We start from the raw sequence: 23,486 nt of genomic DNA on the forward strand, positions 1-23,486 counted from the left end.
TACCTATTATAATAGTAGTCTATTAGTCTGGCTTATTTATTGATTTTTGTTGTACATAATAAATAGGCACGAACATAATGGCCCAAAGTCAATTTCACATCGCAAAAAAACTTGAAACATAAGAGTTAATTTAGCTACAGATTATATTATCCACTGTGTACTGTTTCTAGAACCGATTGGTCCATGTATTAAATTTTCAACACTCTTTATGTTAACCATGAATGCAAAAGTCTATGCTAAGAGCATCCGCAGCGGTGGCGTCCGTCCGTCCGTCCGTCCGTGCTGCTGAGCACGAGCTCGTCCGTCCGCCGCTGCGAGCTGTCCGTCCGTGCCAGCGGCACAGCGCTGCTCTTAGCTAAGAGCACGTCCGTGCCGCTGAGCAGCCTTACGTGGCGGCACACGATTGGCCAACGGCAATTTCGTTTCTTTTTGTAATTTTTTTAAAAATTTTGAATTTAATTTAAAAAATCATTTTTTTAATTATAAAAAAAATATTTTCCCACTTTGCAATAAATTATATCCGTTTTCTACACACTTTTAATTTATTTTTCAAATTTTCACCCAAAAAATCACTTTTAATTATGTACTTTTATTTTTTAGAATTTTAATTATGTATTTTTTTTATTTTTTAGGATTTAATTATGTAATTTTTATATTTTAATATATTTTTATATTGTAGAAATGTTTTTAGTAATTGAAGTATTTAAATTAAATAATAGAATAGTGGGATCCTTGAGCTTGTCCTTGCGGAAGAGCACGGATGTGGGTGTTGTGCTCTTGCCTAAGGACAAGAAGTAAAAGTGGGTCCGGGCCCACCTCCGTGCTCTTATTTAAGAGCACAGATGGGGATACTCTAACAGACATGCATTTTGACATATTTTTCATGATTAATTAATAATAATATCAGGTCACCAAACATCATACTACTATGTAATAGTGAAATATTTAATGGGAACCTAAAAATAGGTAGGTTGCATTTACTTTAAAATATTACTCCCACCTTCTCATTCTAACTACGTACGGTATTTTTTTTTCTGATGTCTCATCTTAAATAACATAAGTATTTTTTAAAATAGTAACATTACTCTTTCTACTTTTTCTTTACGCGCAAAACAACACTACATAAAAATAAAAAATCCACTTAATTAGAGTGGGATAGAGGGAGTATTACGCATAGATCAAAATTGGGGAGTATACGTTAATCCCTTGTTCACTTTTTAGAATTAGAGTTATCAATGATGAAATGCAATCATTCACTTTAGAGTTACAACTAAGTAGTACTCATTAATTAAAAATCAAACAAAGACCAATATACTAATTAAACTGCCAACCAATTCCTATTTGTAATTAATTAGTAAACATATACTGTATTTGAACTAAACAATGGGTACCGTTGTCGTGGATAAGTAAACATATATTAATTTTGTCCGTATAGTTTAGGTGAAAGGGATTGATTATATCTGTACCTAATTAATGGAATCAAGTATGACTTCTTAATTTTATAAGTATCTGTATATTGTACAATACATTCAACTTCACAAGCTTTATTTGAATCTTACATTATTTATAAACATGGGAAAACAACGCATTTATAATGAAGAATAATAACACAAAGATGGGAAAACTTATCATAGTTTCGTGATAAGTTTTTCCTTTGTTTCATCTTCTCTGCAATGAAAAATATACTACTAATAAATTATTACCCCGTGATATATAATATCATCACAAAATATGAATAGTTTAATTTTTTCCATTGTAAAACATATAAAAGAAGTGAAAAAATGTGGAAAATATATATTTTTGGTTTCCATCAGAGAAAAAAACACTCTAAAAGGAAAAAATGAAAAATCCTGATAACAAAAGAAAAAGGCCCTTTTATGTTGGGCCGCTAAACAAAATAAAGTAAGAGGGAAACCGTTGTTGCTCACTTTTGTGTTGGGCCATAGAAAATGTTTACACCCCTTTTATTTGATTTTAAAGTACTAGGAGTACTACTATTGTAAGGGTTATACAATCATAACTTCTTTCTTCTCATTATAATCACTTACTAATAAAACAATTAGTAATGAAAAGAGTCCATCTTATATGAGAAAAAAACTTAGCGAAAAATGAAAATAGACTAATTTTGAGGATAAATTAAAATGAAAAATGAAAACTACTACTCCCTCTGTTTCATAGTAATGGAGGCAAAACTTTTCGGCACGGAGATTAAGAAAAATTGTGTTAGATGAGATAAGTAAAGAGAGAATAAAGTGAAAAATAAAAAAGGTAGAGAGATGAAGATAGAAAAAAGTAAGAGAGAGTAAAGTAGGTGTGGAAAAATGTGTTGACTTTTTACTAAAAAGAGAAATGACTCTATTACTATGAAACAGACGGAAATGGAAAAACGCCTCTATTACTATGAAACGGAGGGAGTATTATTTAAGGACATACTAAGAAGTTAATCCAATTCAAGTGCAAGCCAAAATTAGATTTTATGTTACCGCAAACTCAAATTTAAAAATACTCTTGTAACCACTTGAACAAATAGTAGTAACTTTTTGAATAGGCAAATATAGAAATCATGGGTCCTTACGAAAACTGATAAATGATACTCCCTCCATTCCAGATTAAGAGTCACTTTTTGCCATAAAAATCCGTCTCAGTTTAAAAGTCACTTTTAGAATTTTCTATATTTGGTCATACAATTTTACCCAATTCTTCATCAAAATTATATAAAAATGTCATTATCTACGTTAAAATTAATCAAAACAAAAATCAAAAGTTAAAAGGGACCCACCTCCAACCAACTTCACCATCTCACTTCATTTATTACACACTCTACCATCTCACTTCATTTATTACGCACTCCACCATCACACTTCATTTATTACACATTTCAACTCTTTCTTAAAATTCGAGTCATAACAATAAGTGACTCCAAATGTGGAACGGAGGGAGTAATATAGTTAACTAGGCTATTCTATTAAGTTAGCCGTTCTATATTTATAATTAAGGCCCTCCAAAATTAATTACTCTGTATATTTAATTATAGACTATAGAGTGCGTGCACGTTTGTTTCATAATTCATTTTTCAAGCACTATTTGTTATTATTAGTATTTCCTATATATTAAATGCTTGGATGTTATTTTAGGTTATTTCAAAGAAAAAGTGTATATTTTACGTATGAAATCTAGCTCTTACTTTCGTGCTACTAGTTCCGATCTAGTGCCCAAATATTTCCATATTTCACTTGTACGTATCGCTATCAAATTTATTATTCTAAAAATATTTATTTTTAAATAAACTTATATAATATAATGAATCGTAATTAACGGTTATATAACAAAAAGTTATAGATTATGAATTAAAATTGTAGGAGTATACACTAGTTAAGATTGCATCGATCAGAATATTTAATATTTACTCTACGTACATTAACTAATAAATGCTGAAAATATTTATATACACTAAAATCGTAGACAAGTACTACTAGTATTTAGTACATTGACAATTGAAAGTGGAAAAATTTTCCGCGACTAATTTTTAAGTTTAGATTGTCCCATTTTTCTATTTTCGTCCGTTCCACAAAATTTGTCGTATTTCACTTTTTACCAATTTTTTTGTAGTGGCCCCATATTCTACTAACTTATTCATTATCACATTTATTATAAAACTAATAATAAAAGTAGAACCCACATTCCACTAACTTTTTCAACTCACTTTTATTTATATTTCTTAAAACTTATGCTCGATCAAAGTGAGATAATCTTTGTGAGACGAAGAGAGTATTATTTAATTGAGGGAACATCTTTTTTGGTCCACGAACTTTGCCAAAGTATCATTTTAGGTCCGTGAATTTTGAAAATATCATTTCAGGTCCATCAACTATGGGTTAATATCATTTGAAGTACTTTTTGACTATTTCCAAGTTTTTTGGATAAAAATACCCTTGATACCTTAAAGGGTATATATATTTTTAATAAACTTATCCTATACTTATATTTTTTATAAATATCTTTACTATATATTTTTGATGAATTTTTAAAATATAATTTGACCTTCAATATTATCACTTAATTTTGTAATTAAGTGACATGCAAGAAAAGATCTTTATTAAATTTTTTATTATTAAAGAAAAGTTCTTTATTCAATTTTAAAATTCTTTAATATAAAAATTGAAGAAGCAATTTTACTTGTCACATAATTAAGTGATAATATTGAAGGTCAAATTATATTTAGAAAATTCATCAAAAATATATTGTAAAGATATTTATAAAAAATATGAGTATATGATAAGTTTATTAAAAATATATATCATTTAAGGTATCGATGGTATTTTCGTCCAGAAAAACTTAGAAATAGTAAAAAAGTACTTCAAATGATATTAACCCATAGTTGATGAACCTGAAATGATATTTTCAAAGTTTACGGACTTAAAATGATACTTTGACAAAGTTCGTGGACTAAAAAATATGTTTCCTCTATTTAATTTACACGACTACCTATACTATCACACTTTAATAAATATACAAAAGATTTCAGTAGACGCATGCATATGCAGTAACAATGAATATTACTCTCAATCACACAAACTCTAATTTCATACCCTTTTCTTCTTCATCTTCTTCTTCTTCTTCCCCATCCTTCCACCAATCAACACCGTTTCATCCATGGCCGCGGCCGCCGCCGCCTCAATCAATTGCAATACGCCCGCCCAATCACCGCCCAATCCACGCTTCAACATCACCTCCACACCTCTCCAACAACGCACAACCATCGCCACCACCTCCAAACCACCTAACTCCAATCCACTATCTCGAAAGAGCCGCCGCCGTCTACGGCGCCTCCCCTGCCATCATCTACAACGGCGTCACCCGAAATTGGTCCGCCACTCTCACCAGATGCCTCAAGCTCGCCTCCTCCATCGCCGCCCTCGGCATCTCCCGCGGCGACGTCGTCTCCGTCGTCGCCCCCAACATCCCCGCCGCCTACGAGCTCCACTTCGCCGCCCCCATGGCCGGCGCCGTCCTCAACGCAATCAACCTCCGCCTCGACGCAAAATCCATCTCCAATTTGCTCCGCCACAGCAATTCCAAGCTCGTCTTCGTCGATTTCCAATCCGCATCCCTCGTAAACGACGCCGTTTCACTCCTTCCCCCAAATCACCGCCCCCCAATTTTAGCCCTAATCGGAGACGTCGACGGAAGCATTCCGATTGAGCTTAATTACGAAGAGATGGTTGAAAGCGGTGACGTGGATTTCGAGTGGGCCCGGCCGTTGAGCGAGTGGGACCCGATCGTGCTGAATTACACCTCCGGCACGACGGCGGCGGCGCCGAAGGGGGTGGTGCTGAGCCACCGCGCGGCGGCGCTGCAGGCGGTGAACATGGTGTTGGAGTGGGGGGTGCCGCGGCGGGGGGCGGTGCAGCTGTGGACGCTGCCGATGTTCCACTGCAACGGGTGGAACATGGCGTGGGGGATGGCGGCGGTGGGCGGCGCCAACGTGTGCCTCCGCCGGGTGGAGGCGGAGGCCGTGTACGGGGCGCTGGAGGAGCACGGGGTGACGCACATGTGCGGGGCGCCCGTGGTGCTCAACATGTTGACCAACTACGCGGGGAGCAAGGCGCTGAGGGCTCCGGTCCACGTCATGACGGGCGGGGCACCGCCTCCTGCGGCGGTGCTTGCGAGGGCGGAGTCGTTGGGGTTCGTTGTGAGCCATGGGTACGGGTTGACGGAGACCGGAGGGCCGGCGGTGATGTGCGTGTGGAAGCAAGAATGGGACGATTTACCAGGTATAATTAAGTAGTCATTTAATTACTAGTACAAATTTTGTTAAATTGCCTATTACGTTTAAAAAATACACACTCCATTGTCCATGCATAACTTTCCTTGTTCGTCAAGCTACAATTAATTGACATTTTACTTTTATACTAATTTTAATAATGAATCTATATTCCACCTAACTCATTTGATGGACTGATGTTACTTACTCCCTCTGTTCCGGATAATTCGTTCCAATATTTCATTTCGGTTCAATCCCACATAATTTGTCACACTTCACTTTTATCATTTTTGGTAGTGGACCTCATATTCCACTAACTCATTCTTATTCACATTTTATTATAAAACTAATACTTTAAAAATATGACTCACATCCCACCAATTTTTTCAACTCACTTTCCATTAGATTTCTTAAAATCCGTGTCGGGTCAAAGTGTCTCAAATTATCTGGGACGGAGGGAGTATATTTTACTAGTAGTATAAAGTATATATATAAAAGTATGATACACATTTTATTATAGTTTTCTTAAAAATTGACCCGTCAATTCAAATCAACTAAACGTAGATAGAGGGAGTAATAGACTATTAAATTATTAAGTTTTAATTATTTTTCACAATGGTCTCATCAAGTACAAAGCTATACTTCCTCCGTCCGCCATTAGGAGTCTCATTTCTTGGCGGCACAATTTTAAAAAATGTTAAAAAAAATGAGTGAAAAAAAGTGAATTAGGACTCCTATTTGCGGACGGACGAAAATAGAAAAATGGGATTCCTATTTGCAGACGGAAAGAGTATCATTTTGGGATACTCAAAATAACATGGTTTCACTAAAATAAGTAATCCTATATGTTTTCGTATCTTTTATAACCAAAAACAAAAAATAGTAAAGTCTCGTTTACATATTACTTCGGCCTGTCTGTGAATATTTTTCACATTTCTTTTTTACTGCTATATTAATTTTAGTAATAAGTCTCAACTGACATTTTATTATAAAATTAAGACCAAGTATTAACGGCAGGAGAAAGTAGTTTTACGTTCGATAGTAGTAGCATCTTTTGATCCATCTACTTGAAGGGCCGGAGAGAGCTCGGCTCAAGGCAAGACAAGGAGTCGGATCCATCTTCTCCCCCGAAGTCGACGTGGTGGACCCACGCTCCGGCAAGAGCGTGCCCCACGACGCCTCCACCACCGGGGAGATCGTGCTTAGAGGCGCCACTCTAATGTCGGGATACCTCAACGATCCAGACGCAACATCTCGATCCATGAAAAACGGTTGGTTTTGGACGGGAGACGTCGGCGTGATGCACGAGGACGGCTACTTGGAGGTCAAGGACCGGTCCAAGGACGTCATCATCTGCGGCGGCGAGAACATCAGCAGCGTGGAGGTGGAGGCCGTGCTGTACGCTCACCCGGCCGTGCGCGAGGCCGCGGTGGTGGCCCGGCCGGACAAGTATTGGGGGGAGACGCCGTGCGCGTTCGTGAGCTTGAAGGAGGAGGCGGAGAAGACGTCAGAGAAGGAGATTAGGGAGTTTTGCAAGGAGCGGTTGCCGCTGTTTATGGTGCCGAGGATGGTGGTGTTTGAGGCGGAGCCGCCGAAGACGGCCACCGGAAAAGTGCAGAAGTTTTTACTCCGGGAGATGGCTAAGGGTTTGTGATATTTTAGTGCCTTCTTTTATTGCTAATGTTACTCCTATATTGGAGTATTGTATTTTGGAGTAACGTCAAATCAAATCATATCAAACATAATGCTCCAGAAAATAAAATAAAAATACGCCGTTTTTGCTGTTCAGATTCATTATCTATTGCTTTGTCTCCGAAATTTTATAAAATAAAATATACTCCGTAATGGATTTTTGGTTATATTTTTGAACCTTTTTAATGAATACTTTGACTAAAATTCTACTTCCCCCATCCCACAAAGATTGTCTCACTTTGACCGGGCACGGGTTTTAAGAAATGTAATGAAAAGTGAGTTGAAAAAGTTAGTGGAATGTGAGTCCTACTTTTATATATTAGTTTTATAATAAAACATGAGTACGAATGGGTTAATGGAATGTGGGGTCCATTACTAGAAATGGTAAAAAGTTAAATGGGACAAGACGGAAATGGAAAAATGGAACAATCTTTGTGGGACAGAGGTTACTAATTTTTCAATGCTTATAAAATTCGGATTTGAAAAATGCGGATGTCATATTTAGATCATTTTATGTCATACTTACAATCATGACCTAAAACAGACTAAGAATAACCTACATGTTCTCTAAATATGACCTTTGACCTTTGGGTATAGTTAGGTGATTCGGCAACAAGATTGAGTTTTGCTGTAACACAACTCAGTCATTTAAACTTGTATTTTTAATTTATATTATCAAACAATTGAAAAGTTTATTGAATGCAACATAAAACCTTCATAAGAGTCGAACAAGCCTTTGCAAAATTATACTCCCTTTGTTCCATAGTAATGGATGTGTTTCTTTTCGGCACGGAGATTAAGTAGAGATATGAAGAGATAATAAAGTAAGAGAGAGTAACATAGGTGTGGAAAAATGTGTTCACTTTTGCTAAAAAGAGAAATGATTCTATTATTATGAAACGTACAAAAATGACAAAATGACTCTATTACTATTAAACATACAAAAATGGCAAAATGACTCTATTACTATTAAACATACAAAAATGGCAAAATGACTCTATTACTATGGAACGGAGGGAGTAGTATTCAATAATTATATTTGACCTTTTCCAGTAGGTGAAGTTTGTGCCGGCCTGCATGATTCAAAATACTCCGACCTATTATCTATTTGTTGATTCGAACTTGGACCTATGATAATTCGAGCTTACAATTCTTGTTTGGAGCAGCGTTTGTCCTTATTGCTGAATACAAGCCTGCTACTACCCTTCATATTCATATTGATTTCAATCAAATGTACAATCTTCACATCTATCCAGCCATGATCACAACTCACAACTCACAATGAGCTATGGTTCTATCTCGCTGGAGGCTCACACAACACTTGCTGAAGCAATGAACCAGATTGGGGGAAAGTCGAACACTGGTAAGCTATGGTTGTTTTATGCGTCTATTACTTGTTCATTGTCGTATTGCAATGCATAAATTCCTAACCTTTCTTTAAAAATAATATAGAATATAGAAATGATTCTGAAAAGTAGGTAAATTTTTTTATTTTCTTTTAAAATAGTATATTATTATATGTATAATTCATATAATTTCAATCCCCTAAATTTTTTATATTTTTTCCTTTTAATTAGCGTGAAATAAGAGTTTGGCTATTGTGGTCAATAAGAGTTTGCTATTGTGGTCAATAAGAGTCACATTTTATATTGTGGCAATACTTTTACCAAATGTGACTCACAAAAACACATAACTTTTATTGTCAAGTTACTTGAATCACTCCATTTGGCTAAAAACAAAATATCTAAAATAACAAAAAAAATAAATAACAAAATATAATTGATAGGAAAGATATATATAGATAATAAAAGTGAACTAAAAATATTTCCATGATGGAGGGCCTTGAGAGCCCACGAATGCGTGAACGGGTGTTTGGAATAACACAGAACGGCGTTGAGATTGAGAGGTGCAGAAGTGCTGTCAGACTTAGGTGGTTATATAAGTGAATATCTAATCCTATTTGGGCTGCATATTTGGGCCTTACCTAAATATGTTTAGGGTTTCTAACCCCTACTTACATTATTAAATATTAATCGATGGCTAAATTTAAAAATTGAAGTTTAGCAGTTAGATATAATAATTTTATATTAATTTAAAAATTGAAGACTCCTCTATCAGTGGAGTAGTCCAACCTAATTAAGTCAAGCCTTAATTTTAGGCCTTAATGCATTGACGAAAATTTCTTTAATTTTATGGATCTACTAGTATCATACTCGCTCATTTAATTTGTTAATGTATGAAATATTTATTTGAAATGAGAAACAATATCATCGTATTTAATAAACGTATGTAATATAATATATTTGATAAAAGTCGTTAATTTTACTAAAACATAGGTTTGATGTACAAAATTATGAGTTTAGTATAATTTATGTGAAAAATTTGAGATAAACTATTGATTATATAATGATAATACTAATAAATGTGCATTTAACTCGTACTCCTAATTAAGATGAGAATTTAATTTATTTTAACAAATAACCTCACGTTTAGCATAATTCTAAAATGACTGATTTTCAATCATAAGTTAAACAATAGCAATTTATAAGTAATGCATATTGTTATACCTAACGTTGATTGATTGATAATTAATGAATATCAGTCCATTCTTAATTTATGGGATTGGTGAGATTAATGACAGTTTATAATTTGTTATGTACATTTAATTCATATTTAAGATGAGAAAAATCGAAAAGAAACTTTTAACTTTATGCATAAAAAATCGAAACAAAAGTTATGGATAATTTTAAAATTATTATAATGGAATTCATGTTATTCTTCCAAAATTCATTCTATATGTGTATAAACATTCATTTCATAATTAAGATGAGTTATAGGTTTATAAATAGCAAAATTGTGAGTCATTTATTTATATGATTAACTTTTTATAAAATGGTATACTTTATACATATTGTTGTACCCAACATTTATTAGAATTTTATACATACATTCAATTCATAATTAAGATGAGAACAAGTGAAAAACAAAAAAACTTTTAACTTTATGCATTAAAAGCGAAACTTAAATTATGGCATAATTTTTTTAAATTGTTATTATGTAATTCACGGAATTCATGCTATTTCTTCTATAAAACTAATTATGATTGAAAATGGCATTAGTGGAGTATAATCGTTAATTTACTCAATATAAGATAACTTCTCAATATAAGATAACTTTTCAAATGCTGAGCAAAATAATTTTCAGTTTTAATCAATAGATAACTTTCTAATTAAATGGCATTAGTAGAGTATAACCGTTAATTTACTCAAAATTCAGATAATGAAAATTGGAACGGTTGTTCAAAAGATCCATAACTAGTTAATATTCAAAATTTTGCCCAAAGTTTATAATAATTTAAAATGATGGTCAAAAACTCGTCTTTTATATATGTATAGATAGATTGTATCCGTAGCCCGTAGTCTTCATTTTTACTCAACTTAACTTAATTATCAAATTGATGGTAGTCCTAATAATTCAATATCTTTTCGCTGTCTAAGAAATAGACAACAACTATTTACTATCCCGAGTGGAATAAACACAATTTTTTATGGATATACAATTTTATGAGGTATTTTATTTAAAAATGTTTTCTTTCAGAAACCATGTGACCTTAAGTTCGAGTGTTTAACCATATGATTAATTTAGCTAGAAATTGTTATCCTTCAATCCGTACAAAATAATTTGACAATATAACAACTTTTTTTATTACATATCAAATTTTACCGAAGACGTCCACCGGAAAATTGCAGAAGTTTCTGCTCCGGGATATGGCTAAGGATTTGTGAAATTTTAGTGGCTTCTTTTATTGCTAATGTTACTACTTGTATTTTGGGAATGTGGGGTGGTTGTATCATAAGGTTTTAAAATAAAATATTAAAAAAATTAAATATATGATTTAATTTTTATTTCGTTTTCAAATATTAAGGTGCTTTAATTTGAGTCATGAACTAAAATATACTCCCTCCATCCCAGAGTATTAGACCAACTTTCCTTTTTGGGATGTCCCAGTATATTAGACTCATTTCCTTTTTTAGCAAAAAACAACTATCTTATTTTATTCTCCACCTACTTTTTTCTCTCTTATCTCTCCTATTTTTTCCCTCTCTCATACTTTACTCTCTCCACTTTAATTATTTAAATATCAATTCCTTAAATCATGTGCCCAAAAGAAGTGAGTCTAATACTCCGGGACGGAGGGAGTACTTGTATTTACTTCTATTTTATTATTTCTCATAAAATTAGTCAACTTCCGTTTTTAGAATTTTTTTTTACTACAAAATGACACGGGTCTTACTATCTACTTATCAATTTCACATTGAAAAATGTGTATCTCCAAAATATCTCTAATTTTAGGGAACTGGAGGGATATACGAATTTTTGTATGTATATAACAATAAATAAGTTAGTCAAATCAAACATATTAATTAAGAGCAAGTTAGAAAAATAAAATAAAAATACGCCGTTTTTGCTGTTCAGATTCATTATCTATTGCTTTGTCTCCCAATTTAAAAATGAAATAAAGTATACTCCATAATGGATTTTTTGTTATATTTTTAAAACTTTTTAATGTATACTTATTTGACAAAAATTCTAATGGAGTTCTAAATTTTCAATTATTTATCGATTGTATCTGTGTAAGTGGACCTGAAATTGTTGTTGTACATATTAAGCCCATTTTGTGAAATTACTCAACCTTATAGGGCCTAATTGAACTGTTTTAGCCCAATCTATCTTACTTTTCTGTTTAGAGAAACTCAAGTTTTGTTAGGAGTAATTAATTAGGAGATATGGATTTTGTTTCTTGGCTTTTAGTTATTGTGTACTTTGATATCTCAAATATTATTTTTTTATGTTAAATAGTTATTAAGATAATTATAATAATTTACTTTACCTGATTAAGTTGTAATTTTAATTAACCTTCCAAAACGTATTAGGAGGCTATTTAGTTAAACAGAATGGTGTACATGCATTTGACAATTTTCCCCTTAATTTAATTCCATGAAGAATACTCATTTTTGTGAGTTTCTTTAATTAAGACGATTTTATGTCCTGAAATAAGCATCGAACGAATTGTATTTTTTTTCTTTTGAATATATTTTTAGATTTTTATATCTGTAAAATGTTTTGTCAAACTTTTTGTCTTTACCTTTTATACCGTCCAAGCTTCAAATGTTATGTAGACATCAAAACGTTATTTTGTTATTCATAAGTAAGATCCATAGTCTTGTTGACTTAATGTCGTTTTCGAGCTGGAAATGTCAGTTTATCCAAACCCACACGAAAGTTGATCAGATAATGAATTTCAATAATTATTTTACAACAAAAACAATAGTTACTAATTGTAATTACAATTAGGGGTGACAAATCATGCGTGTCGGGTCGTTATCGTGTCGACACGATAACGACACGAACACGATAACAACAAACACGAACACGAACACGACCCACTACCCTCAGACACGAACACGACACGAACCCATTATCGACACGAACCGTTTCGGGTCAACACGACATGAACTCATTAATGACACGAAAATAAGTATTGAATAATGAAAATAATAAGAATAATAATATTAAAATATTATGTGTTAATAAGAATAATAATATTAAAATATTATGTGTTAACGGATAACACGAACACGACACGAACACGCATTGTTAACTGATAACACGAACCCAGCACGAACACGACACGAAATTTTCGTGTCCTTAATGGGTCGACCCGATAAGGACACGAACACGATAAGCTCTGACCCAAACCCATTAATTTCGTGCCGGTTCGTGTCGTGTCAAAAATTGTGAGCCCTAATTACAATAACAATAATTAATAATAATAAATATTCAGGCTTGTTTATAGCATTTTTATTTCATTTTTTCGAACTTTAGGCCCACAGTAATATATATCATAGACAAGCTTGCTCATACGTTGTATATTTTTTTTAATATTTTGGTTCAGTGATTAAGCTATAAAATAATTTTAGGGTTAAGATGGATTTTTATCAATAGACTATAAATCTCTATCTTGAGTGCTTGTTCTAACCGCTATATGTGTCAATCGCTGTTTCACCACACCTACACACCATGTCACATATCCATGTGGCCAACTACCATGCCACATCATCCATGTGCTTGCGAGCCACGCAACGAAATTCTCCGAGTCGGACCGTAGTGTTTGGAGTGAACAATCGAGCAACGACGACATACCGTAACGCTACATGGTCTGAAACTTTAAGCTCATCATTATTCCTACTGAACATATGTACGTGTGAAGTGAACCTCGCCAATTAATGAATAAGTTTACCAACTTTAAGCTCATCATTATTTAATAGTGGTCCACCTATTTCACTAATTGCAAAAAAAAATTATACCATGAATAGCTCTAACATATAGCAACAGTTTTTGTTGTTTTCTAACGTGGAATTGCTTTTATAACTTTCCCTCTCCACGGAATGCACAAATAAATACACAGATTACTATTCTCAAAACATAGATTACATATTTATCAACATGTCCAATTGTCCATCAATATGAAAAATGCTTCCTTAAAATGTGACGTTGGTTGAATTAAAAAAAACATTAAAGTAAAATAAATTTACAAACAAGAACATTCGGTGAAGTAAATGGATAGTAGGTACAAAAATTGAAGAGACCCTACCAAATAGTAACTATAAATCAACCGACACCAAATAATTCACAAAAAATCATTTAAGTGTTGGACCCATTTGTGAGAAAAGTGAAACAACTATTTTGTGTTAAATTGTTGTGTCCCCAACTCTCCATATAAATATTAGTAGTACTATACTATATTATAGTAGTAATATTTTATTTTGTACTATTAAAAGTTTAAATTTCTAAAATTTATGTATAAATATATACTCTAGCATATATTTGGAATATTTTGTTGAAAACGAGTATTTTTAAGATTAACGTATATAATTTGTTATACTAGTATTAATCGTAATAAGTATATTATAGAATAATAATTTTGTAATAATATAATTAGTGAGACTGTGACAAATTTATTAACAAAATAAAATTATTAGTTGGTTAAGAGTGTATTATCTTGTTTAAGGGGTCAATAGTGTACTATCTTGGTTAATGGTTAACAACCTTAATTACGGATATTTAGTATTTATTGTTTTGAAATATATAATAGAGTCCTACTATCTTGATTAATGGTTAACAACCTTAATTACGGATATTTAGTATTTGTTGTTTCGAAATATATAATAGAGTTCTCTGTTTTTCCTTTTCTTTTTTAGGAACGGAGACGATAAAATTTGATCCCTAAGGCCATCTGTATCTCTATCTCTTAACCGTCTCTTAATCGTCTCATCTCTTCACTATTCATAAGCCTCACTGTATTTTTCACTTCATCTCTTAACTACGAGACAACACCTGCATCCCTTCATCTCTTAATCATCTTATCTCTTAACTATTCATTCAATTTCATTTTTTAATTTTATTTCCAACAAATTAAATTAATAAAAACACACTTCATTAAATGAAATAAAATTACAATTTAAAATCCTAAAAAAATAAAAATACACATAAATTATAATCTGAAAAATAAAAATAAAAATAAAAATACAAAATTTAAAATCTTCCGCTCACTCTCTCTAAATTTAAAATCTCAAAACTAAACGAAGAAGAAGAAGAAGAAGAAGAAGAAGAAGAAGAAGAAGAAGAAGAAGAAGAAGAAGAAGAAGAAGAAGAAGAAGAAGAAGAAGAAGGAGTTCCCTAATGACGATCATGTGCGTCTACCGGTTGCAAATGTGCTCCATGAATGGATTAAATTTGGGAGAAGGATAATGGTTTGAGATGAAGAATGTAGAGTGTTTGAGTGAAAATAGAGAATTTTTTTAAGGTGGATAATTTGTGGGATTGATTTGGTATTTATAGAAGTGATTGGAGGCTTAAAAAAATTGAAAAAAAACGGCTATAAACAGCTAGTATATTTTTTGGGGATTTTTTTAATTTTTGATTTTTTCCTGAATTTTGAAAAACAATAAAAAATTCAAATTCAACAGATATAAAAGATGCCCACTCGCGGGCCGGCGAGTGGGCGTCACTAACAAACAGGAGCGTGCCACATCGCCAAGGCGCGTGGCGAGACAGCTTGCCAGCTCCCCCTTCGGAACGAGACACGGGACGAGATGGAGCATCGCATCGCTGTCTCGATGCCATAGAAACCGCATTGAGATGCGATGCAGATGCCCTAATCCTCTATATTTAGGAGAAGGTCATTGTTTGGATATATAGCTTCATTTAATTAATACACATGAAGTGTATCCCCTTTTAATGACATTTAATTATTTTTTTCGTTTCGGCTAGAGTGGGGTTCAATTTAATAACATATGTTGGGTTCTCATGTTACCAAATTAATGAAATTAGAAAGCAATTAATTAAGACTGTCAGCATCACAAGTATTGTACTCCATAGTAGTGACATTTATTTTTGACACCTGATTTTAAAAAAAATGTTTTAAATGAATTAATTAAAAGGAGAATAAAGTAGAAAGAAAAAAGATAGAGATATGAAGAGAAATTAAAGTAAGAGAGAATAAAGTAATTTTTGCCAAAAAAGGAAATGACTCAACTACAGTTGAACAACCTAAAAATGAATACGACTCAACTACAGAGGGGCAGAGGGAGTAGCATGTAATATATTGTTAAGAGTAAAAGATTATACTTAATATCACGCTGTAGTAAAAATCCCACAATTTGCATAATATATGAGGGATTTGGGTCGTAATGAAGTTTTATTTTACTATAAAAAACTTATTTAGGGACTAAACAAGGACATTTGACCATTTCATATTCGGCTCGTTGTTTCAAGTATGCTTGTTCTATTTTTTAATCTCGTGCTCATCTTTGCTTGTGATCGTGGTTTGCTCATGGCTCCGATTTTGTTTTCTTGCTCTGGAAAATTCTTTCTACTTACTCTTTCTTTGTTGAATTATTAGCCTATCTAAACTCAAATATGTTATCCTCAACTACTTTTTATTTAGTTTTGTTCTATTGGATTTGTTTTCATAGGGTTTTTATGCTATTTTTCTTCTCATATTATCTCATCAGAACTTTTTTAGACCAACGGTTGGTCTTTGTCATCTTGTAATACTTATTAGAAAATAACAATATTCTATATAATATTCATATCTTATACTAGATGACAATTATTGTTTTTATCCCTGGAATTTTTGTGATAATTTAAAGAACTTTTATTGGATAACGTTTTCCTACAAGCACCTCTAGAGCATTAATTAATGTATTTTTATTTTGAAATATGATTCGTGCAACAATTAATATTTTAGATATTCATTGAGGTGCCAATAATATCATGTTTTATTGCATATATAGATTGAGAGTCATCATAAATTCAAAATACACATATATACAACAATTCTGTTTCATAAAATGAATGCAATTATATTTTATATTTTTGGACATAAGTATAATTTTATAAGGAGCGACTTTTCATTTATTTTTTCGGGAATAAATAATTTAATTGTGAATCGAATTACTTTATATATCTAATGCATTGTTTTAATTCATGTGTTCTTAATTTTATATGATATAAATGAAATTTTTACATATATATGCGTAATTTTTCTCGATACTAGTCTTTCTTATGGCCCCACAATTCTCGTGGTTCACATAATTAGTTGGTCTAACTCATAAATATTTGCAACCCCACCGACATAAAAGAATTCCTAGTCATTGTTTCTCTGCTCTGGACTTACATTAAATTTATTATTTATAATAATATCAGTTGATTTATTTAATGCTTGCACGTGATTTGATAAATTTATGTGCTTGTATGAATATAAATAAACATTGTTCTATATTAGTCTCTAATAAAAAAAATTACTACGAAAGATGCATGCATCGAAGAAAATAAATACATCCTTCCACCCACCGACCTAAGTAAAAGCCCTAGTCAAAAAGAGCAATTTATTAGTCACACTTTATTTACTCCAAATTAATAATCTACAGTATTAATGATAGATTCTTTGAAATTCAATGTAACAAATCACAACATGTACACATAGAAAACCCTTTAAATCAAAGAGGATTATATTATATATACCATATAAATAAATTGAACCCTAATTTAAAGGCAAGTATTTTCCTTGTACACTACATAAACAATTTAACTCTCTATAAAATATTATTTTCATTATTATAAATAATATTATTATTCAAGTCGATAGGCCGGCCGAGAACGCCACACCGGTGGAGGGCAGCCACGACGACCCGTAAATGAACTGCGCCACGGTGAACTTGTTGGCCTCCTCCACGGCCGTGATGACCCGATACCCCGGCCACGTCACGCGCTGACCAATCGCGCCACCGGGGCCGTAGCTCATGTACTCCCCATAATACAACGTGTCAAGTGCAAACGTGGCATTCCACTCCAACCACCCCCTCGGGTGGATGTGGTCCCCCAAGTAGGACTGCAGGAACACCGTCCGCGAGTACAGCTTCCACGGCCGCCCTAGGTACGTCGGGTACGCGCCCTTTGCGGCCGCCAAGTCGGGCTCGGCCACGATCCGGCACGCGTGGATCGAGATGCCCGTGTTCTGGTTCGGGTCCTTGCGGTTTTGGGCCGTGATGGTGTTTTTTTGGAAGGGCATCGGCTTCCGCGCGTGGATGCTGCAGTTTTGGAACACCACGGCCGCGTTGCCGAAGATGAAGTCGACCGTGCCGTAGATGTCGCACTCGCGGTAGAATTGGCGCTGCGAGTGGGCGTAGAGTGTGTCTTGGTAGCCAATCACGTTGCACCGGTAGATGACAGCGTGGTCCGCCCCGACCCGAAGGGCCACGGCCTGGTGCTTGCTGGGCCCGGCCCAGTTCTCAAATGTTATGTCTCGTGCAATGAAACCGGCACCGGTTGCAGCTACATTAAAAAAAATATAACCAGTTCAATTTAGTTGATAAGACGCTTTTATCTTGTTTATTTTGCTACAACATTATACTAACAAATTATAGTAACTGTTTGGAATGCTTTTTTGGCAACCAATATTCATTTATGGTTTGCATGTGAAAAGCTTTAAACAAGGACATACCCATGACCCACAAATATTGTGAGGACCTTCTTTACTCAAGCGCCACTAAAAGGCTTATAACAATTTATTACTTACTTTATATTTATATAAGTGGCGAGAAAGTGGTGCAATAGGGGATAAGATCACAAAAAATACTACGTGACAAGTGAGAAACTATATATACTACAAAGTGTATTGACCATTCCCAAATCCTAACCCCACCTGTATTTTCTTTTTTCTTTTGATGAATCACAAATGAATCTCTCTTTCTCTGATCACTTATGTAGCAATGATCAAAGCATTATGACTAGTTCATTTGATACCTAACTAAAGTAAATCATTTGGCACTAAACACTTGATTTAAATAAATGAAATAATCTTGACAGCTTATAGAAGTGATATTTATAATTAAGATGATCAAACTCTCCCCACAGCTTTACTTAGTACTTGAAAGAAGAACAACGTACTCCATATAACAATTGGAGGATAGTTCTCAAACTCTAACATAGTAGTAATTAATTTCTTTTAATTCTCTATCACTCCTATTAACATTATTACTACATTGGATGACCAATTTGCACACTATTTATAAAAAGCAGCCTATCACCATCTCCAACCTCCATCAAGAAAGCAATTATTGTTGTACAGCCATGAAAGCTCCAATTGAAAGGGACATACACAAAGACATAGTTGTACATGAAAATCCAAAAAAAATCCTAGCTAAGATTCAATAAATTAATACATTCATTAGAATTCTAGGACCAAATTTTTTTGTCAGTATCCTATGTTTGAAAAAGAGCAAGCTGATGACTTGTCCTAACAAGACAGAAACTCTAAGCAGACAGTCCATTTTATGCACATTATGCATGTCCAAGAATATTGCCATTCACCAAATTCAAGTAATGTAGGCATAGTTTTTCTTCTTTCAATAGTATCAGTATATTTCATGTGTGTATATACATTGATCATTGATGTGTATACTTGTGACAATGTTTTGTAAAAGATAAGTCACCCTTGTGAGATCGATAGAGGAATTGAATTGCTTATAAGACTAATCTAGAACTAGTTTTATGCTCTATTCATCCCAAATAAGTGTCCCCAACCAATCAATATTTGTATATCAAAAAATTGGATAATTCTAATAATTTTATCCCTAATTTACTCTAGCTACCAAGTTATTCTTATCTCTTGGCTCATTTCTACAATGACAAGATTACAGTGTGACTAATTTTATACATCACCTTGCTTCTCAATTATGCATCACCTTGGCACCTTATATATAAATCGCTATCTTAGACTAGATTAAGAACTAAGTTGGAAAATAATCTAATTAAGAAAACTTCAAGGGCAGATCAGTCAATTGAGATTTAACTTGTTTGACGAGGTTTGGACAAGAATCTAAGATTAAAAAGCTATGCATCATAGACACGTGCATTTTGAAGTAATAATAACCACTAAAATTGAAGATTTATAAGGAAAACAGAAAAACAGAAAGTGAAAAGGTAATTCGTGACAAAAAAAGTAAAAAAAAGGACAAAAAAAAAAAGATAGAGCAAAAGAAATTTACCAAATGTCGCGGTGTGAAATGTCGTCATGTTATCTTGGATGCTCTTCCCACCGGAAATGACCGTCTTGCCCTTTCCGTCGCCGATGAACATTAAGTTCGTCTTTTTCCTCCCCACCTTTAATATAGGCTCCTCGTACCTAAAAACACATAATTCATTTAGGTAAAACTAAATTAGTGAAATAAAGTATTCGACCACTTTTAATTTCAGGTGTCACGTGAGAAATAACTACCAAAATCGTTATAAATCTATTCTTTCCCATGGTCAACTTAATCCGACATCCTAATCACTAGAGATCAAGGAATAAAACAACTAGGGGTATAAGCGTCATTTCAAGTGTAGATTACTATCTCGAGCGGCACGTGAACTTACTTTCCTGCCCTCACGTAGATAATAAATCGCCGGTTACTGTGCTCCGGCGCCTTTTTGATCGCCTCCGCGATCGTCTTGCACGTGCCGTTGCCGTCGTGCGAAACGACGACGTCGGCGTTGATCGCCTCGGGCGGAAGGTCAAGCAGCTTCCTGTCCCGCCGCGGCAGCCACGCCGGGAAATGCCTGTGCGGCTTCTCGTCTCCGAGGAGCCGCCGCCGCTTGTTCTGAATCGGAATGCCGGAGAAATCCTCGTCGCCGGCGGCGGCGGAGTATATCGCGAGGCAATTGCTCACGAGCTCCGACAGATCCTTCAGCCGATCCGCCATTTGATTCTTCACGTAGCCGCTCAGCTCGGAGAATCCGTCGGCGCAGGTGTCCTGGTTCGTCAGCGACGCGCTCAGCCACGTCAGCACGTCCTGCGTCGATCCTCCGCCGCCGGGGCCGACGGTGGTGAGCGATCGCGAGAGGAGGCTCACGGAATCGTCGAGAAGCTCGAGGCAGTCGTCGTATGCTGATCTGATCGGAAAATACTCAATCAATCAAAAAATTGGCGCGAAAATCGGAGGTCAAAATTAGGTCAATCAATTTCAATTTTAGTACCAAATTGAAACGCATTGGGGCGTATACCTGACGCGGGGATCCATTTTGAGGTTGCTGATCTCGGCGGCGGAGTAGAGCGCGCGGCCGAATTTGCGGAGCGTCATGTTGACGGAGATGTGGACGAGGTCCTTGCCGGAGGCGGCGGCGGCGCCGGGGAAGTCGAGGAGCGAGTGGACGCAGAGATTCGGGTACCGAGTGGTGCCGCAGGCTTGGGAGACGGCCTTGGAGGGGCGGCGCGGGGAGGCGGCGACGGAATCGCTGGCTCTGCTGCGAACGACGTCGACGACGAGTGCGGCGGAGACGGCGGAAGCGGCTATGAGCGCGGCGGCGAGGGCGAGGGCGAGGAGGAGGTTGAGGCTGGATTTATTTTTAGGGGCGCGGGTGAGGTCGGGAGTTAGGCTGCGGGATGAGGAGCCGGCGCTGGGAGGCTCGGGTGCTCCGAGCCTGCCGTATTCCATTTGGAGAGGGGAATGTGAGGAAGTGAGTAAGAGAGGAGTGAAGGAGTTGGTAGTCTAAGATTGAGGTTTGAGTAAGTGAAGGAGGGATATGTATATCATATATGGACCCTGCATGCATATATTAGTATTGTTTGAGTGTATATAGCTAGAGTGAGAGAGGGATTAAATGTGGATGAAATACAACTGTCAAAGGAAATTAGCTGGATTCGACTTAGCTAGTGATAAGAGGGAAATAGAGTTTGGTGCTTACTACTAGTAGATTGTTGGGCTATTGTGCGATTTATAATACTATATCCGTCCATCAAAATTTATCTCACTTTGATCTGACACGGATTTTAAGAAATGAAATAATTGAAAAACTTAGTGGATTGTGGGTCCTATTTTTATATATTAATTTTATAATAAAATGTGAGTACGAATGAATTAATGGAATATGAGGTTCACTACTAAAAATGGTAAAAGTGAAATGGGACAAATTTTGAGGGATGGACGAAAATGAAAAAATGGGACAAATTTTGGTAGACGGAGGTAGTTAGTAGCGCTTTATAGTCCATCACACTAGTTTTAACGAAAAATTGATAAAGATTGAGAAAATCCTATAAAGAAGAGTAGTAGTAGTTCAAAATTTGTTCATGAAAATGTGATTTACCTTATTACGAAGATAAACATGTGAAGAATAAAATGCAACTAATTTTATGGATTATTCAACATGAAAAAAATGACAATTGGTTGATGATGAAAACATAGTTCATTTAGTAGTAGTGATATATTTCTTCTCTTTCTAATAGGTCGAGTTAGAAATATCACGGAATCATTGTTTAATTCTCTTTAAAAATGACTTGAGAAATATAAGTTGAAAAATGACTTTCTTAACCCAATTTAAAAAATCTGAAGAAATAAACTTTATAAAAAGTTAGTTGAATATAAGTCATACAATTTTATGTTAATTTTTTAATAAAATTTAAATGAAATAAGTTAATGAAATTTGAAGTTTATTTATCATTTATCTAAAAATGAAATCAGACTTATATCGATGTACTTGTCAAAATTGACAAAATGAGACTTTTGTTGGAATATAAGAATTAAAGACATAGAGCTCTAAATTTAAAATTAAATTTTATTTAATTATGTTTGTTATTTTCTTATATGAAATATAATTAGAAAAGCAAGTAATCTAGAGCAATTTCAATATGTTGCGTTGTTCTGATTTCTGATCAGCAAAACTGGCAAAACGCGCTGATTAAAGCGTTTTTAATCAATACACTAATTAATTTTAATAATTTCTCGATGTAAATACTAATGAGTGTGTGTTTTTCCTTTCGAGTTTGTAAGAATGATAAAGAACTAAGAAGCCAATTCATATTTTACTTCTTTATCACATGATCAGACATGCCCACGGTTCATGAACCGGCATTCCGGTTCAAAACCGCCGGTTCCGGTTTTAGGAAATGTGGAACCGGAACCGAACCGTGAGGCTATTTCACGGTTTTGGTTTCGGTTCAAAAACCGGCGGTTCCGGTTCCGGTTTTGAACCGCAGTTTCAGACGGTTTTTTACGATTTTCACGGTTTTGAACCGCCGGTTTCCGGTGGTTTTGGCTCGGTTTCGCGGTTTTTCACGATTCCGGCCTGGAACCGCCTGGAACCGATGGTTTCGGCACGGTTTCGGTTCTGTAATTTTGAAACCTGAACCGAACCACGGTTCCAAAAGTGACGGTTTCGGTTCGGTTTAAATCTCACGGTTCCGGTTCGAAACCGGAACCGCCGATTACAGTTTCACGGTTAACCGCCTGAACCGAAAACTTTGGGCGTCTATAATCACATGCAGTATTTTTTACTTTTCAGAAGAAATGTTGATGGATTTTCTTTAAAAAAAGACGAATAATCTTTTGGCTTGTGTATAGTTTGTACTCTTGTAGATTATTGGAGAAAAAGTTAATTTGTTGGTCTGTTAACAAGTTGTGGATTCTCGTGTAAAGATAAACACAAA

General features: G+C 34.7%; 2 protein-coding genes across 2 annotated transcripts; one reads left to right on the forward strand and one right to left on the reverse strand.

Moving 5' to 3' along the window:
* Window positions 1-4,549: 4,549 nt before the first annotated feature.
* On the forward strand, window positions 4,550-7,562 carry LOC125216195 (2-methylpropanoate--CoA ligase CCL4-like). The gene is made up of 2 exons (XM_048117852.2): window positions 4,550-5,774; window positions 6,838-7,562. Exons 1-2 carry the CDS (start codon window positions 4,550-4,552, stop codon window positions 7,416-7,418), a joined length of 1,806 nt encoding a protein of 601 aa, XP_047973809.2. The 3' UTR covers window positions 7,419-7,562.
* A 9,952-nt stretch (window positions 7,563-17,514) lies between these two features.
* LOC125210098 (putative pectinesterase/pectinesterase inhibitor 34) lies at window positions 17,515-21,650 on the reverse strand. Its single transcript, XM_048109675.2, has 4 exons — window positions 21,068-21,650; window positions 20,441-20,956; window positions 20,071-20,207; window positions 17,515-18,355 (listed from the first exon to the last, which is right to left on the reverse strand). Exons 1-4 carry the CDS (start codon window positions 21,496-21,498, stop codon window positions 17,658-17,660), a joined length of 1,782 nt encoding a protein of 593 aa, XP_047965632.2. The 5' UTR covers window positions 21,499-21,650; the 3' UTR covers window positions 17,515-17,657.
* Between the last annotated feature and the right edge of the window lie 1,836 nt (window positions 21,651-23,486).

Source organism: Salvia hispanica, chromosome 3 (genome assembly GCF_029641045.1).
Source record: "Salvia hispanica isolate PSC_SH4W2 chromosome 3, Shi_PSC_v1, whole genome shotgun sequence".
Lineage (NCBI taxonomy): Eukaryota > Viridiplantae > Streptophyta > Magnoliopsida > Lamiales > Lamiaceae > Salvia > Salvia hispanica.